This window comes from Symphodus melops (genome assembly GCF_947650265.1).
Source record: "Symphodus melops genome assembly, chromosome: 18".
Classification (NCBI taxonomy): domain Eukaryota; kingdom Metazoa; phylum Chordata; class Actinopteri; order Labriformes; family Labridae; genus Symphodus; species Symphodus melops.
This window is the reverse complement of record NC_136708.1, coordinates 3,827,206-3,844,385: the sequence shown is the minus strand read 5'-3', so window position 1 is coordinate 3,844,385 and position 17,180 is coordinate 3,827,206. Positions and strand designations below refer to the sequence as shown.

Genomic DNA, 17,180 nt, shown 5'->3' with positions numbered 1-17,180 from the left:
CATTAACGTAACTTCATCCTTTTTAAATAACTCAGCCGACAGACACCTGCAGCTTTCCTCTGCAGTTGGTGTTTCATGTTGGCGCTAAATATCACATTGTCTGTGTGATCAGTAATTCACAGGTTATATAATAGCAGAAAGGGAACACTGTCAAGAAATGCAATGCACATCAGGCTAAAAGATGCACCAGGCCAAAGGTGTTAAGAGTGGTCCTTATAAGTTATAGATAACACAAGTCAAAGCCCTGAGTCTACAGGAATCATCTGGACAGTAAATAAGTTAAACATCAAAACATCCTAAAAACAACTACGGCACTAAAGTTCTCCCTGAGTTCAAAATGAAGTCTTTCAGTCAAATCCACACAGGCTGAGGTCACTGAGAAAGTACACGCACCAAACACAGAGCGAGCTGTGCGTGTCATTGCAGTTAAAAAAAAAGACTCAGAAGGTACAAAGATATTTCAGAACAATGGTACAGGATCAAAAAAAACTGTTAGAGTTGTCAAAAGTTTAGTTTGCCCTTCAGGGAGAACATCTTTGAATAAATAGTTCATATAAAAACATCGCGTCTCTACAGTCAACCCCTTTCCCTCGGTTTCACCTTCAGCTTTCAAGTACGACAGCTGAGTGAACGTTGTGTAAATCATCCCTGATATGTGTGAACATTCACTTTAGATTAAATGTGTTTTGCAGATAAAGTCTGCCTTACAATCAACACTGGTCTTGCATAAAAATTCAACTAGTGAAATGGCAACTCGGTTATTAAGACATAAACTTCACCCTGCAGTAACGTTCACATGGTGCATGTATGCTGAAATCCTATTGTTTCGAATGTGAGGAGGTTTTTTTTAAAGCAGCTTGTATCAACCTCATTGGACAGTGAAGGTTATGGCACTTATATTGTTCTTGTACTTTCACTACAATGCCTGAAAATTATTTCCAATAAAAGGAAATACTCAGGATATGTTTTTCTTACATTCAAAGTTTGGATTGCTCACCATGTTATATGGCCTGAAAGTGATCATTTTGATCACCTGTTAACGAGTTTATAGGTCCACTTTTCTTTGAGAGAAAAGGTGTTAACATTTAGAGATTCTGTAGTAAAAGTATTGATCGAGTTAGTGTTGATTTTATAAAAGTATTTGAAATGTGTATAAAGTTTACAGAGGTCCAGTCAGATCTGTCCCAACAGAGACCTGATATCTGCAGCTACTTTAAGTCTGATTGTTTCTTTTTAAAGCCAAGACACCAAGGCAGACAAACACAATATAAAGTGAAATAAAGCTTCCCATGCGGACACAAGCGCACATCCTAAAAGAAGGGATGGCTGCTTTTTCTGGCTCAAAAAGTAAGACCTGATGAAGCTCTTCTGTGAGGGGCGTTCCCGTGGAAACGTCTCAGTTTTCAGAGAAGGTTGCCTGGCTTTGTTCCTCTTCCTCGTCCCTCTGTGAGGAAGCTGTTCCCTGAGAGCCTGAAGACAAACGTAGCTGCTGTGCTTTGACGGGACAGTTGGCCACCATGTGGGAAACACTCTGACAGCAATGGCACTTTTTGGGCTGCGGGGGCAGCTGACACTCTTTGGCGTGGTGGCCAGGCTCTCCACAGTTGTAGCACCTGAAATGAACAGAAAGAAGAAAAGCTCTCTTGGTTACCAGAGCGTACAACACTCAAATCCACACATCATTTCTGACCAATTGATGCACGGACTCTGCTTATGTTTTTTTAGCATCCATCAAATGGCTAATCGTGTAAATCCTGAACCTTATCCTCAAACTGTTGTTTTTATGATGCTTGCAAATTAATGCACAATTACTCCATGCCACACGGACGTAGGAGGAACAAGGTCATCTGTTAAGCATGGAAGTCTTAACGTGTCTCGTGTCTTGTTCATGCTAGTTTCATGTCCTTTCTTTGATTTTTTTATTATGTGTTCTGTTCTGTACTTTAGTTGGTTTGACTTATATTGATAAACTGTTGTGCTGTCTTTGACTTAGCGTTAAAGGACCCTTGTTGCTCCATGGTGCTTGTAACTGTGTTGAATGTTGACTGTGTTAGTCTCAAATCTTCTCAACTTAAACTTTTGCAGCAATTTCGTGGTTAAGTAATCGTGACAGTTCTGCCTTTCAAGAGTGTACAAAGAAGGAAGCTCCTGTATCTTATTGCATCATTACTTTTATTTTTTTTGTCTCTTTTTTCTGAAGCAAACTGCTTTGTACCTTAAGAGACGATCTCTGAATTCCCAGTTTGCTTCAGTTTAAAAGGTATCTCTTGAAACTGGTTCAGGTTCTGTTTCTGTATTTTTTAGAGCAGACTACAAAAAGTACCTTCTTACAATCTTTAATTCATATTTAATAATCTGTTTCCGGGTTCCCTTTAGTATCTATTCAACAAAACCTATAGGATTGAGTTTGAAGGTACCTTGTTGTTAATATTTCAGATACACTTTAGTGGGGGGTTTTTTTACGTGGATCTAAGAGCTGGTGGAAAGAAACTGTGACTGTCGATTTTATCGTCTCCTAAAAATCAGGTCCCAGGTTTTAAAAAAAAGATGCACTTTTTACCCTTTCTTTGTTTATTTTTTAGGCATTCGTGTTAGTAGTTGTTCAGTAGGATAAGATGATTACATGTCTAACCATAGCATAACAATAGAAGGATATAAACTCTATCTGTGCTTGGTGTAATGTTTAGATGTCACCACTAGAGAGCAGCACACTCCAACTTTACTGTCACCAGGCATCTTCATGACCCAGAGTCCTGAGCAGCTGTCAGGGGATTTAACGCAGCTGATCTGTGGCCCTTGAGGGATTTGGTGAGGAATATTTGGACAGAAACTGAAAACCCTTTTTGTTGTTCTTTTAATAATGAAAGGTTTAAGAACAGGTACAAAATGTACCTGCACTGCAAGAACATAAAATCTAAGAACGTCTATTTGTCTACTTTCTAGTCAAAAATATTCCACTGATTTAAAGACATAATGAAGTAAAAAATAAGGCTGTAGTGTTTGTAATTGAAAGATATCTGCTTACGGAGCAAGCAATGCAATTAAGTTAAGTGTCTTCAAATGTGATGTTCTGATTCAGATTCATAAATTCGACACTTAAAAATTTCAGGACTGACGTTTTGTTTTGTGTAGCTTGTAAATAAGTTGTTTATTTTTGACTTATTAGGTGAATGAGGGCTTAAATAAGAGTTATGACATATTTTTGACTGAAAATGAAAAAACATTTGAAAAAAGATTAAAAGGGACCGAAACGTGATTTTTCCCCCCAAGAAATAGGTGATGCCTATCAAGAGTAGTGTGCAGGATTTGATCTTTTCAGTGTGACTAAAATTAGATGAACGGAATAGTAACATTTTGAGTTTTTGCAGTGTGCACTCAAAAAACATTCAGCTCTACATTTCTGATCAATCAATCTTTATCTCCTCAGTAGTTTAACATCTGCAGGACTCTGCGCAAACATTTGAATAAACAAGGCTGATGTGGACATGTGGCTAAAATATGCAGCTTTAAAACATCCTCTAAATGCGATGTCAACAAATCTGTTGACCATTCATTTTTGTAGAAATAAAATCAAGTTATGGGAAAATAAATGACTGTTCCTCCTTTAACAAGCTGCTACAGTTCACAATAAATAGTTTCTACTGGTTGATTGTAGAGGTAGATGTGGATTTATTAGTAAATCTATGCTGAGAAAGCTAATGATCAGTAACTAAGTGAAATCCTGTTGGTGAATTCATTAGTGCGGGATAAATAAGGCCAGTGTGTGCCGTGTGACACAAAGAGACACTGGCCACTTAAACAGGCAGTTAAGAAAACATTGATTTCATGTATACAGGCAATCTGGTTTTCTGCATGCTCGAGCCTTTTTCTCTTTACTCTCCATCTGGAGGCAAACAAGTGAATTAAGCATCGAGCGACAATGGAGGAAACACTGCTTTAAAATGATTACATTAACTCCTATAGGAGACTCTTAGGTCATCTAGACAAGAGACGTTTGAAGGTAAAGCATGACTGACAACCTCCTCTGTTTATTAATGTTCATTATTATTAACTATGGCTGCATTACTGTTAGCTTTTAGGCCACTTTTGTTTGTCCATCTCTCAAATACTTCACAGCTTATTACCTCCCCTGTTTGCAGCCCTTTTAGTTCTTACTCAAATTAACTGTGTCACACTTTTTTAAATAGCTTAAACTTGCTATGTAGTCAATCACACCAAAATAATTCAAATGAAGCTCAGATGCTAAAATATTCTATTCATCTGTAAAAAAAAAAATACATTTACAGGAATAGAAACAAGCGGAAAATAAAGCCGATACAAAAGTGCAAAAACCTGCAGTTCATTGTGTCCACTTGAGGCTGGCTGCAGAAGCCCAGGAGCTCACATGCACGGCCAACGAAGAAAATGCAAATGTTTACAGCAGAAACAGCCTGGTTCAAAAAATGGAATTGGTCTGACTAGCTCATGTCTTTACCAACACACACATACAGGTGTGTGTTTTTTATCCGTTTTGATTTTATAAAGTATAAGAGTCTGTTTTTGTTTTTCATGTGTATGTTTCCAATCTGTTATAAGATAAGATATTATTTATTTATTGATCCCCAAGGGGGAAATTCGGGCACCGCAGTAGTAATACAGAAATCAAAATGTCAAAACCAAACAGTAACATAAATACAACTTTTGAAAAATAGTATGAGAAGATTTATAATCCCATCCAAGGCACAAAAACCTTTCCCTGTCTTGATGAAAAATCAACATATGCATGCTGATCTGGCTGACAGGCGGGCACGTTTATAGATGTTTGTCCGGAGGCTTAAAACCCGCCTCAGTTCAAGGTCTTAGCCCGGTGTGAGGTGGACCGAAGGCTAGGTTGAGACAGAAGTGTCCACTCAGGCTTTGTCCATGTTTATTTACAGTCTATGAGTAGGGAAGTATTTTCAGCCGTGGATTAATCCACATTTGGCACTCTATTAGTTTTAAATGATTACCTACAGTGTAGATGAAGATGACAGTCAGCGCTAAACTGAGACAAAGGCACTCTATGACATAGAAGAAGAAGATATATCATGCGTTAGACAACACTTATAAACATTAAAGAATCACACAGTCCTGCAGATGATTGTAAAAAGTGAATGAAAACAAATGTATTTTTAAGTCTATAGATGATGTAATTCAGGCCTCACAGCTAACCGCCACTTCTCCACCACCCCCCCCCCCCCCCCCCCGCCAGGCCTGAGTATTGATCAGCGTGGACACGAGGGTGGCAGAGGGAGCTCCTTTGTTTCAATACTGCTGTGACCTCTGAACGCTGACCCCCGCTCCCTTCGCCGCCCTTCCTCCCACCACATCCCATCGTTGCTATGGCGATTGCGACCTCTGACCTCCTTCAGGCACCTACATCTGTTATCAGTTAAACGTGTAGGATCCTTTTTCCCCTCTGAGTACGTCGTTTATGTTCCAGGAACATGTGAATGCAATCAAACTTTTAGTGGGTACTTGGTTTACAGGAAGTCTGGATTATTTTTATCTCTGCCCTGCATGATTAATGGAGTTTGACCTAATCAAATCCTTTCACTTTAATAAGTCTGTCAGACATCAATGGCCCACAATTCTGCAAATCAAAGTCTTTTCCTCTCAACTCAAAACGCTCCTGAAGAATAACAAAGTTTGACAGTCAGCATGCAATCAAATTAAATAAAACAGGTAGGTGTGGGATTCATTTATGCTCTGAAAGACATGATAAGTAAATATACTCAAATCTATAAATTAGATTATTTTAAAAAAAAGCCTGTCTTTTAACCTTCTAAATGAGCTTTTCATCAGTTTCCTCATTTTCAGCCTTTAAATGTGAGTTGAGATGATGACGATGAAGATGAAGCTACACAAGCGGTCGACACAGAAGCCCAAAAAAAGAAAAAGAAAAAGGAGCGTGGGGGGATGTGAAAACCTGAAGAGATTAAATAATCTATTGATCAGCTCGGCCAGCTGCACAAGACGACAACGTTCAGTCAGTAGAGCCCTTTCTGTTTGAGAAGGATAACAAGATATCACATGGAAAATGATGAAATATCCTCATAATGGACAGAGAAGCTTCCATCATATGTTTCCATCATATAAAGATAAAGGGTCTAATACTGAATAGAAACGCTTCAGGTTAAAGTACAAAAGTCTTAACACACTTTTTTTTTCCACACACAATTTCCACTGCTATTGATTTTTTGTCAAGACAGGGAAAGGTTTTGTGCCTTGGATGGGATTATATATATTTTTCAAAAGTTGTATTTATATGACTATTCTATTTGGTTCTGACTTTTTGATTTCTGTATTATTACTGCAGGGCTCGAATTTCCCCCTTGGGGATCAATAAAGTAATATCTTATCTTATCTTATTGGAAACATACACACACACACACACACACACACACACACACACACACACACACACACACACACACACACACACACACACATATACATATATACATATCTTCCTGAAGGTAAGATATGTGCCACTTTGAATATTTATACAGACCAAAATCTAATATATAATTTATCAATATACTGTGAAGTAAAGACTGTGAAAAGAGAGTAACATTAGTATTGACACTTGAAGTCAAACTCCCTCTGGATTTGTTGTTCTCAGCTCTGTGTTCACGTGCAGTGCTTCCTTTAGCTTCTTCATGATTTGCAGAAGTGCAAACAAGTTTCATTCATGTTTTTTGTGAGTGAACCTGTCCAACCGTTATCCCTGAAACCACGTTGGGGAAGAGAGAAAGCCACACGGGCAGTGGCTTGTCAACAGGAAAGGCAGGCAACTGCTTGGGGCCCCTGGTCAGTAAGGGGCCCCCCCCGAGGACTGACAAACTTTAAAACCAAACAGTAACTCAAAATGTTGAAATTGACAGCTGTAAACCTCAGCTAACTTCTGCTTGTCAGTGTCAAACTATTCATGACACATCGGTGATGAATGTTGCTTGGAGGGCCCCCCTGTGAATTTTTGCATATTGAGCTCCAACCGACTCCAGATTCACCACTGCACACAGAGACGCTGTGTCTATGACAGTGTCACAAGAGTACAACTGAAGGGGAAGCAACAGACCTTCCAAACTGTGGAGAAAATGTTCTTTGGTCAACTTTGAGATGTATGTTGTTACGAATCTTGTATTTAGAGTTTATTAGCGTCATCGGCTGCTCTCACAGTAAAACAGGAGGGGAAGTGTTGAGAAAAGAGGGGAGCTGAGGGATAAAGGAGGTGTGAAGGGAGCACTGTTTAGGTCCGACTATCTGCCTGGTATAGTCAGTCCATAAAACTGGACTTACCTGTCACTCTTGGAGCGTCTCTTCTGAGCGCTCTTCGGTCTCCTCTCGCTGCCCAGACATGGAGCTCCATTGGGTCCCGTGACCAGCACAGACTCGAGTCCTTTGGATGATTTCTTGAACGTAAACTCAACGGGCTCGCCCTCTCGGAGGCTGCGGAAGCCGTCCATGTGCAGTTTGCTCTGCGAATGACACGAGAGAGAGCTTACAGGGATTTACCAGGTACACTGAGACATGCTCAGTGAACTTCACTTTACACTTGGAAAACAACTAAACGGCTCTCGCTGACTCACCAACAAACAGCAGACAGACACAATGAGAGAACATAAGTGGTAAATGAGGCATTTAGCAGCCAGATAAGTCCCTCAGGATTTGTTGGAGACCAAAAATAGAGCTAAAAGAAAGAAAGTTGGTACTGGCATTTATTAGGGTTGACACAAAATGGTCCAAACGAATGATATTATTGCTCCATATGGATGTAGAAACAACCGTTTGCTTAACACATTTGTCATATCAACTCAAAAACTGGCACAGTAGGAAGCGCCGGATAGCCTTGCAGCCATGACGAGTTCCCCATGTAGGCTGAATCTGGCCTCAGCCCTTTGCTGCATGTCATCCCCCACTTTCTCCTCCCAGCATTCCCCGTCTCTCTTCAGCTGTCCTGTCCAATAAAGGCAAATATTTTTGCTTTTCAATAAAAATGACAGAATCCTAAACTCAATCGTCAAAATCCAAACCCTGAAACATCATTGCTCTTAAACAACCCTCCCCCTCATGTCGTCAACCGATTCAAACCCTCCTCACCCTCAACCCATCTTCTGCTTCCTCCTCACCATCCACATGCTGTCAACTATAACACGCTCCTATAACAGAAATAAGAGGTAAGAAAATAAGAATCCCAACAGGAGTAAATCACCAAACAGTGAACTACGCTATTGATCCTTTGACTTATTGGCTTTCCAATGGAGGTGTTAACACAAAGAAGGGTGAAATAACCCAACAACAGTCACTAAGGGGAAAACCATCTCTCTTTAAAACACTGTGCAGGAACATTTGTAAACTCACTGACCATCTCCCCGTTTTTCTGTAGATATTATTTTCAAATGAAAATCTGACACGGTTTCTAAACAAGACACATTTGGATCATAGATTTTGGGTTGATAACAAAGTTCACATCATTGAACTTAACTATCCACGGGAGCAAAGACTGAAATCTTGCATTCATTCATGTTGGATTGAATTGGAACATAAAGACAAGGAAAGACGATCTCCGTGTTTAGAAAAAAAAGGACAGGGTGGGAAGAGCTGGTGACACAGCTTGTGAATCTTCTCTAGTCCAGACGGTGTCATTTCAGATTGTCCTGAGTGGTCAACGAAGGCCTTCAAAGGAAGCTACCCACAAAAGGAAACACTTTTTAAATAGACTCTCATGGGCAGTTTTTGAAAAATGCCACGCACAAAACAATCTTGCACAACTCGAGCAATATAACCTGCACATTTCTCGAGAACCTTTGGTTTGTTAAAATAGCTGGGGCCGACTGTTTCACAACAGAAAGTTGAATTGAAAACGCTGCAGCGTGCAGAGACAGAAGAAGCATATATATATATATATCTGAAGGCAAAGTGTTTGTATATATATCATCATATATCGAGAACCGAGTTTTATGGCCCGTGCAGTGCTTTACCTCCTTTGCCACATTGACTGAAGTGTTCCTTATTTGCATTCCCATCAGCACACTCATCATCCTTTGGATATATTTGCATGTTTTAAGATGTGTTTGACCTTATTCTGCTCAATGTAAAACAGTTTTAAACCCTCCTTAGATGCACTGCTTGTTTAAAAAGAGGCAGGTGTTAAACCGATTCTATGCAGATCTGCTTCTGTCGACCATGAATGTCAATGAATGCACACCCATACACCGTCACAGTGAGCATTATTAGAAAGGCTTCTTTGACAAATATCGGTGCAGCAGGTAAAAGCTGCATCAACAATTTGAAGGAGGCTGTGATAGCAGGTCAAGCAGTTATAAACACTTTGCCTTCAGATCTGATTTAAGCCTCCCATCCGATTCACCAAAGCCCCAAAACTAGTGTGCACTCATCCCTCGTCTTTCATCAGAGGATTTACAGCGACACAGCAGCCAGTAACCTGAGAGGTTTCTCTCCCAAAACACTTCACATGGGAGGTGGGATAGAAACTGAGGGTTGGGTGGGCTCCATAAAGCTTTAATGACTTTATAACAGGAAGCAGAGTTGGATGGGGAGGGGTGGAAGGACTGAGCCTTGTTTCCTCTGCATTAGCCTCTAACCTCTTAAAACTGAAGTTAGCGCGCTAACCCCCCCACGCTACACATGTGAGACTGCACAGACATCTGACGAGGAGTGAGCGGGGGAGTGACAGGACTGACTCAGGTATGTAGCTAACTTAAGGATGTGTTAATGGTCCGGTACATTTGTGCAGAAACACGTCAGGCATCTTTAGTGTCTACCAGCTGCCTTCGAGGGCTGACGGCTGTTTTAAACTCCAGTGACGGACGTTTAGTTTTGTGTTACACACTTGCACAAAACTCCTGAAAACTTCCCGAAGGTTTCGATAGTGAGCTGCATGTGTGAACTGCAAACAGCTGGATTTTTCACCCCAGCTTTACCCGGACTTTTTCCTGACAGGTCCCAAGCAAACTTTGCAGAGACGGTCAGAGCGAGATGATTTACCAAGAAACCAAGATATCGTCTTCTTTTATGGAGGGAGTTCTAAAACTTTGTGTGCCTATAAAAAAGCTTTCACCTCATATCCAGTTCAGGCCACAGCTGCCTTCGGCATGAAAAGTCTGGATAAAAACCTTGAGATTCTCAAGGTCAAATATCATCGTAACACTATCACCGCTCCCTTTCTTTTGTTAGGAGACTGTTGAGTATTTCAGTGTCTGCGGGATCACAGATTAATATCTTCTAAGCTTTTTTTGACAGAATGTGGTTAAGGCATGCAAGGAAAGGTGTGTTTAGAAGTGTAAACCTGATCTTTTTTTATGCAGCTTAAAGTAGTGTATGAACATCATAAAGCATTTAGTGTGTTGTCATCTAAGAGTATTTTAGGTGCACTTTTTAGAAGGTTTTCAAACGTTACCGGCCACCAGGGTGCATGGAGAGGAAAGAGGTCAAAAAGCTCCAGCAACACTTGTATGAAGATTGAGTTTATTAACTTTACCAGGCAGTCAGAATCTTTTACAACTAAACTGACAATACAATCCTTTATTGTCTTTTTATCATTAATTACTGTTTAGAAATGCAGATTCAATATTCTGTAACATTTGCAAAATGGTTGTTTCTAAGAAGAAATTGATTCACATTCAGAGTAAAAGCTGTACAAAAAAGGCTTTTTGTTCATATTAGTGTTAGAAGTTGTTAGTTATTGTCATTCATTGTATGACGTTATTTGGACAGCTGCAGATGCACAGATCAGATATTCTTCATTGTAACGAACCCCAATTGTTAAAACTCAGATAAGCCAATTGATGTGCAGGAAAAGGTTTACAACACATTACAAACTTTTGTATCCTGTGTCTGGGCGTCCTCATTAAATCAAAGGCAGGTATAACAGCAGCAGAGTCTCACCTGGTGCACGAACACGTCGAGCGGCTCCTCCAGCGGAGCTCCGTCCCTGCTGCTCATGGAGAGGAAGCCGAAGCCCATCCGCACGTTGAACCACTTACAGACCCCTCTGCCCCGGGCCACAACCTCCTCCTCCCCCTCCTCCTCCTCCTCTCCCTGCACCCATCCTCCTGGACAACACAGCAAAATACAGAGAGATAGTGAAGGTCAATGCTGGATCTGACGGACCTCTTATATATATATATATATATATATGTCTTAGTAAAGTTATAAACTAAAATAAGTAGCATTAATGTGATAAAACGTTTAAACAAGTTTACACATAATTCGATTATTCAGTTTCTATAATTATCATTGATGATACTGAAAAATGTTGGGCTTTTAATGAATTTATGCTTCATCCTTGAAAAGGACCTTTTTAAAGTAAAATATCCATTCACACGATAAGAGAATCGAGCCAGCATTGAAAAAAACAATTAAGTGTTCTGCTCATTGTTTAGCATCGAATGTTTCATACATTTACATTGAATAATTACTGTATATATTAAGTCAGTTAAGTTTCATCACATCGTTTTTAAATGATATAACAAATGGACTAAAGTATCGTCATACAGTATATAAAATATCGCTATATATTTTTTTTAAGACAGTGTCATTGCCGGAAGGCCCAACACATTAAATGTTTATCCCTTTGTCATTATGAAAAGAGAAAAACAGCAATAACTATTTTTTAGAAATCTTAAATAAAGGCAGCATAAAGTTGTATTCTTTCCTCAAAGCTTGTTTGTTGTCTACCTGTGAAGCTCTGCTTGGAGGCAGAGCCCATCCCTCCGCTCTCCGCTCTGTTCCTCACACCTCCATCCTACCTCCACATCAACAAAAACACACCTTCCCCCAGATAGCCACAAGACATATTTCTGAATAAATAACCACCCAGCCTCCCTCAGAGAGGAAAGAAAAGACAAAGCAAGAGGAAGACAATCCAGTCCTTCCTCTTTTATACGCAACCTGCTCTATCTCTTTCAAAGCGTCTGCAGAGGAGCTTTTCATACCTTCTGCCATGGTACGGGGTGTCCACAGCGTCCTGCACAAACTGCACAAAATATCAGATGAAATTAGTTGCTTGCATGCTGAACTTCCCGTGCACGAGCTCTCTCTGTGTGGCCGATTTAAAATCCTCCAGAAGAAGGGAAAGCGTTGTGTCCTCGTCCTGCTCTCTTCTTCTCAATAAACAGAGGAACCCCAGTGACCTCCTGCCTCCAGTAACCCCCAATGAACACACACACAGGCGCGCGCGCGCGCGCACGCACACACACACACACACACACACACACACACACACACACACACACACACACGTACACGCGAGCACCTTTTCGGTCAAGGTGACGCGATTTCCAATAACGGATTAATCACACATGACCAATCAGATAGGGAGCCTTAACAAGTGAGAAAATAACCAATCCGAGCTTTGGACGATTCTTGCACCCAGGAGCGAAGGGAGATAACTCCACCCACTATCACTCTCCCCCACGCACACGCGCGCAGTTATACCTCAAATAAAAACCTCAAGGACACTCACAAATGCAAATATTTAAAACAACCACGTATTTTATGTAATCCATTTTGCATTGAAATCTTCACATTGACACTTTTTGAAACTTCAGAGAGAAGAACAGAAGGGAAATCACCAATGTTTTTGGTCAAATGATTGTAAGAAGTAAGACAAAAAGGGAGCGTTTAATGGTGCCACAATCAGAAATGAAATAAGAAGAACCAATGTCAACCAATTTGTGAGAGGAAAAGACCAAGACGAAATGAACACGAGTGTAGGCACATCATGTACAGGTGCAGGGCAGTGCCAAAACAGCAGAATGAGGAAGAAGGAGATATTTCTGCACACTTGCTCAAATGCCACAAAAAGTCTTAATTCAGCACTAGAGCAGACGTCTTCTTCAGGTGATCATTTTTTAGTCTTTCAAACCATTCATGTATTCAGTACGTACAAAAAATCCATCCAATCCATCCAAGCAAACAAAACCTAGAGGAGCAGGTGAAAGCAGGATATCAAAGGATCTCTGCTGCAGCAACACCTTGTAATCAGGGTTGAAGTGCAGATTCTTTGCTAATCAGAGGGGTAAATGTGTGTATATGTGCTGTGATTCATAAGAATAACTTCTGCATCATAATTTTACAACAGATATCTAACAAACCACCAAGCTGCTGTCTCAGAGGACAGAATATTCTCTATATAAAAGCTGTTTGTGCATATCTTTATTTTTTTCATCTTTCATGAGAATCACAGATTAGTAGTGACATTTAGACGCCAGATGTTTTTCTCCCTCTACCTGGTTCTCTTCAGGATGTATCATATTGGTTACAGATAGAATAAAAGCTTCTTGTATGTCTCTTTGCTGAGGTGAGTCATGTCCACCTGTTCAAGAGGGGATAAAAAAAAAAAACATATGGTGGATTGTTTGAGTCGCTCAGTAACACTCATTAATAGGTAAATAACCACTTTCAAGCTGCTGTAGTGGACCACAAAGCTGCTCTCATTACTGCTGAGTCATGCAACTTCCTGTAATGCCACACACACACACACACACACAAACACACACACACAAACATGCACTAACAGCTGAGTGAATGACCTGGAGCAGTCTTCATATTTTGCATGTGCATTATGTGTGTGTGCGTGTGTGCGTGTGCGTGTGGTTAAGGCAAATAAAAACCAAACGACTCCCTCCATTCATGTGTTTAATGGTGCAGCAGGAGGCTCTCTGAAAGACCATGGAAATGGAAAAGCCCACTGGCTGCTGCACAATAGCAGAGACCACCCTAAGGTGACCCGGGTCACCCATAAGGGATTGTGAGAACAAAGCACGGCACGTGTTCATTCAGTCCTCATCACTAAGTAAAAACACACACGCTCACCATGGATGTGGCGACGTCCCTTTTTTTAGAACGTGTGCCTCAATCGTGAATATTACAGCGCCACTAAGAACTACAGCATTTATGTCGAGCATGTGTGGATGTGGTGGTTATAAACACACCTTGGTACTAACTGCTCGGACCCGTGTGTGTTGCAGGGGGGGGACAATAAGCAGCGGCCCCATGGGAAGCCTGTCAGCTCACCTTTCACCTCTCCTCCAGAGGGAAATAAGTCAATACATCGGATCAATAACAAATCTATAATGTGCTGCCATGTTGTGACAGATATCCCTCCCACAACAAGCCTCTGGGTACTGAAGGCTGCTGTGGACCAACGCAGGGGAAACACGGGAAACAATGACACACCGAAGCCTTGTTTGTCAAAAGAATCTGTCTGTTGAAGCAACATGAGAAGGTTTGAAGCAACCGTGGCTTCGGCTGCTATCAAGAAGAATAAAATGTGAACTTTCAACAGATGTATATAGTGGACATGTATACAGCTACGTATACATAGGGTTGATTGTTATGTTTATAGCATCTTTGAAATGTCTGTATTTGATGTCAGTCGTCTTATTGTCTCCTGGATCGACCTGTGTACACATCTCCAGGTAGCTGCAACACAAACAAAACTAATATAATTCTTATTTTAAAAGGTACAGTATAGACTGTAAACAGAAAGTAGAAATAGCTTCCATGACTCACTCGCTCTGTTTTTGGACTATAGTGTTGAAGCCCTGTGTTTAGCATTTGGTTCATCATCCGTTTTTTTTTTTTTCAAATCTTTTTACAGGCAGAATCGACCATATTTGGATCTGGTGAGACTGGGTGGAGCTGGGCCGACGAGAGGACTCAGCACCCAGTTAAAGCCTGCAATGGTACCTGATTAGCATGTTTCAGGTTATTTTATTGTATTTGTTCATCGTCCAGGGACGCGCTGAATGAACATTTCCTCATAAATGAAAGACAAAGCAGATGCCTTGCACACCAGTTCACAGCTGTAGCTTATTTGCAAACTGTCCCTGGCACAGCGATGAGGATTAAAGAGAGACACTTTATAAATATAGACATTACCTCAATACAAATCAGACCGCAATGAAAGAAAGAAGGAATACATAAAATGTGAGTGTGTTATTGTTTTTTTCTGGCCTAATTCACACACCTTTATTAAAGGTGTGTAGACATAGTTGAAAGCTTTAGGTGCATTATCGATGATGCTCTGGTCATCTTCCTGTAACCTCCGACACACAAAGGTTTGCTGTAAGGTTTCTATTTCAGCACCAGGGACAGCTCTTATAAAACGATGAGGGTTTCCCTTTGTTTTATTTCTGTGATTTGAATCCCAATATTGAGGTACACATTGTATAAATCATACAAGAGATACAGATGTTGTTAAAGCCATTACAGTTATTGATTACTGATTTTGTATCTATGGCCGATTAGCCATGCAAGCACATGGAATCACTTCTGAAAAATACTGACAAGTTCAGAGAGTGAGCTTTTTAACAACTACAGAAACTCAGGGTATAAGAAGACGTTATTGGCTCAACAATTCATCTTGTAAAAATCAGGTTTTTAAAGGTTCATCCACCCAACAGTGCTTTATATACAAACGATGAAGCAGTGCCACCTGCTGTGTTTAAAGATGATCTTAATGATGAGGCAGCAGCTGCTATTAACATCCTGTTCATCAAAAGAGTACCAACATGTGCACAGTCCATTCTACCCATTAATGTAGCGTTACAGAAAATGGCATTTTAAAGGGGAATTCCAGTATTTTAAAACATTGCTATTTTAGTTTTTAACATATATTGAGCAGCAGTCGTCATTCAAACATTAAATAAGGACCCGGACAGAAAACATTTTGTTAAAGAGTTGAAATGTTTTGTTTGGTGGCCGAGCAGAAGAATAGTCAGTTTTTCCTTTCAAAGGAAAAAAAAAAACTGGCCTTGTGTCTTTTTTGGACTTTATCTGTTAGTACCAGTGGGTGTGGACCACGTCCTCATCTGTGTGTTGAAAATATAAGATAAAAAAGTTCATACAGAGAAACTGAAGTCATACAATAACACAGCTTAACTCTAGCTTGTCTATTGAGCAGCAACTGAAGCAGAATTATTGGAGCTACTGGAGTACATTTTGTACTTCTTACACATGAAAAATGTTCCCAGGTGTAAAAACGCCAGAATATTTGCAAGTGCAATGAACAAAGCAGTGTTTATAATTTTACATTTTATTTTTTTTATCCTAAAACTATCTCACTCTCCTCTTTACTTGCAGTTTTAAAAACACTGCTGAACTGTGGTAAAATATGGAAATGGAAAACTGGTAAAAGTCAGCAAACAGGAGCGCATCACTTATTCAGGTGCTGAGTCATCAGAATCACTAGACATAATGCACAAAGGCTTGCCTCATCATCACTGCGGCTCTCAGAGATACACTTTTTTATTTGCTATATGCATTACAGTAAATTGTTATTTAATACATAGAGCAAATAAAAAGGCATATTTTTGTGCATCATATCTTTGAAAGACTGGAAACATTAAAAATGTTTGATTTAGAAAAACGGACTCAGCATTATTTGTTCAGACATATCTATACCTGCTGTGTATCTTAAGGTAGAGTCACCATCTATGGGTGAGAAATGGAGGACCAGTGTCGGTGCACTGCCACTAATAAGCAGACCCACAGTCCTGCAGAGAATAAAGACACTTCTTATTTTATCCACTAGATGTCACCTGCTTCCTTTGAGACCACGCAGATTTACATGCAATCCAACACACCGCTCTCCGATAACCACTCAAGCAGAGCTCTCATTAAAAACAAAAACAGGCTTCAGTTCATTGTTTTGTAATGTGGATCATCGGGGATTGAGCGCTCACTGGCTCCGTCGACTCTAAAAATGTCGGTTGTGATTTATATTTAATGCTTTAAAAAACGTTTTAGTGGATTTTTGCTCAAACAAGATAATTTATTTATAAAGCACATTTCATATGACAAGTATACATTCAGTGGGCTAAAAAGAAAAAGTTACCTAAATGTAAGATAAGAACGTTGTGAAAAAAAAAATCTGAAACAAAGGTGCAAGACACACTCCCATTAGAAGAAGAAGAAGAAGATATCCTTTACTAATCCTGAGAGGGGAAGTTACATTTTTACACCGTTATTGAGACATGATACTCACACTTAGACTGAACTACACACTGAGGATCCTAAGGACAAGCACTAGTGGAGAGATGTCAGATGTCAGCTCAAGGGCACCTTGGCAGTGCTCATGAAGTGAACAGGCACCTCTCCAGCAGACAAGATTAAGATCCAGAAATTGTCCG

At 40.1% G+C, this 17,180-nt stretch overlaps 1 protein-coding gene across 1 annotated transcript; it reads right to left on the bottom strand.

Annotated features, from left to right (window-relative positions):
- Positions 1-80: 80 nt before the first annotated feature.
- Positions 81-11,080, bottom strand: LOC306839104 (protein lin-28 homolog A-like). The gene is made up of 3 exons (XM_079367597.1): positions 10,930-11,080; positions 7,321-7,499; positions 81-1,613 (listed from the first exon to the last, which is right to left on the bottom strand). Exons 1-3 carry the CDS (start codon positions 11,005-11,007, stop codon positions 1,397-1,399), a joined length of 474 nt encoding a protein of 157 aa, XP_079223723.1. The 5' UTR covers positions 11,008-11,080; the 3' UTR covers positions 81-1,396.
- Between the last annotated feature and the right edge of the window lie 6,100 nt (positions 11,081-17,180).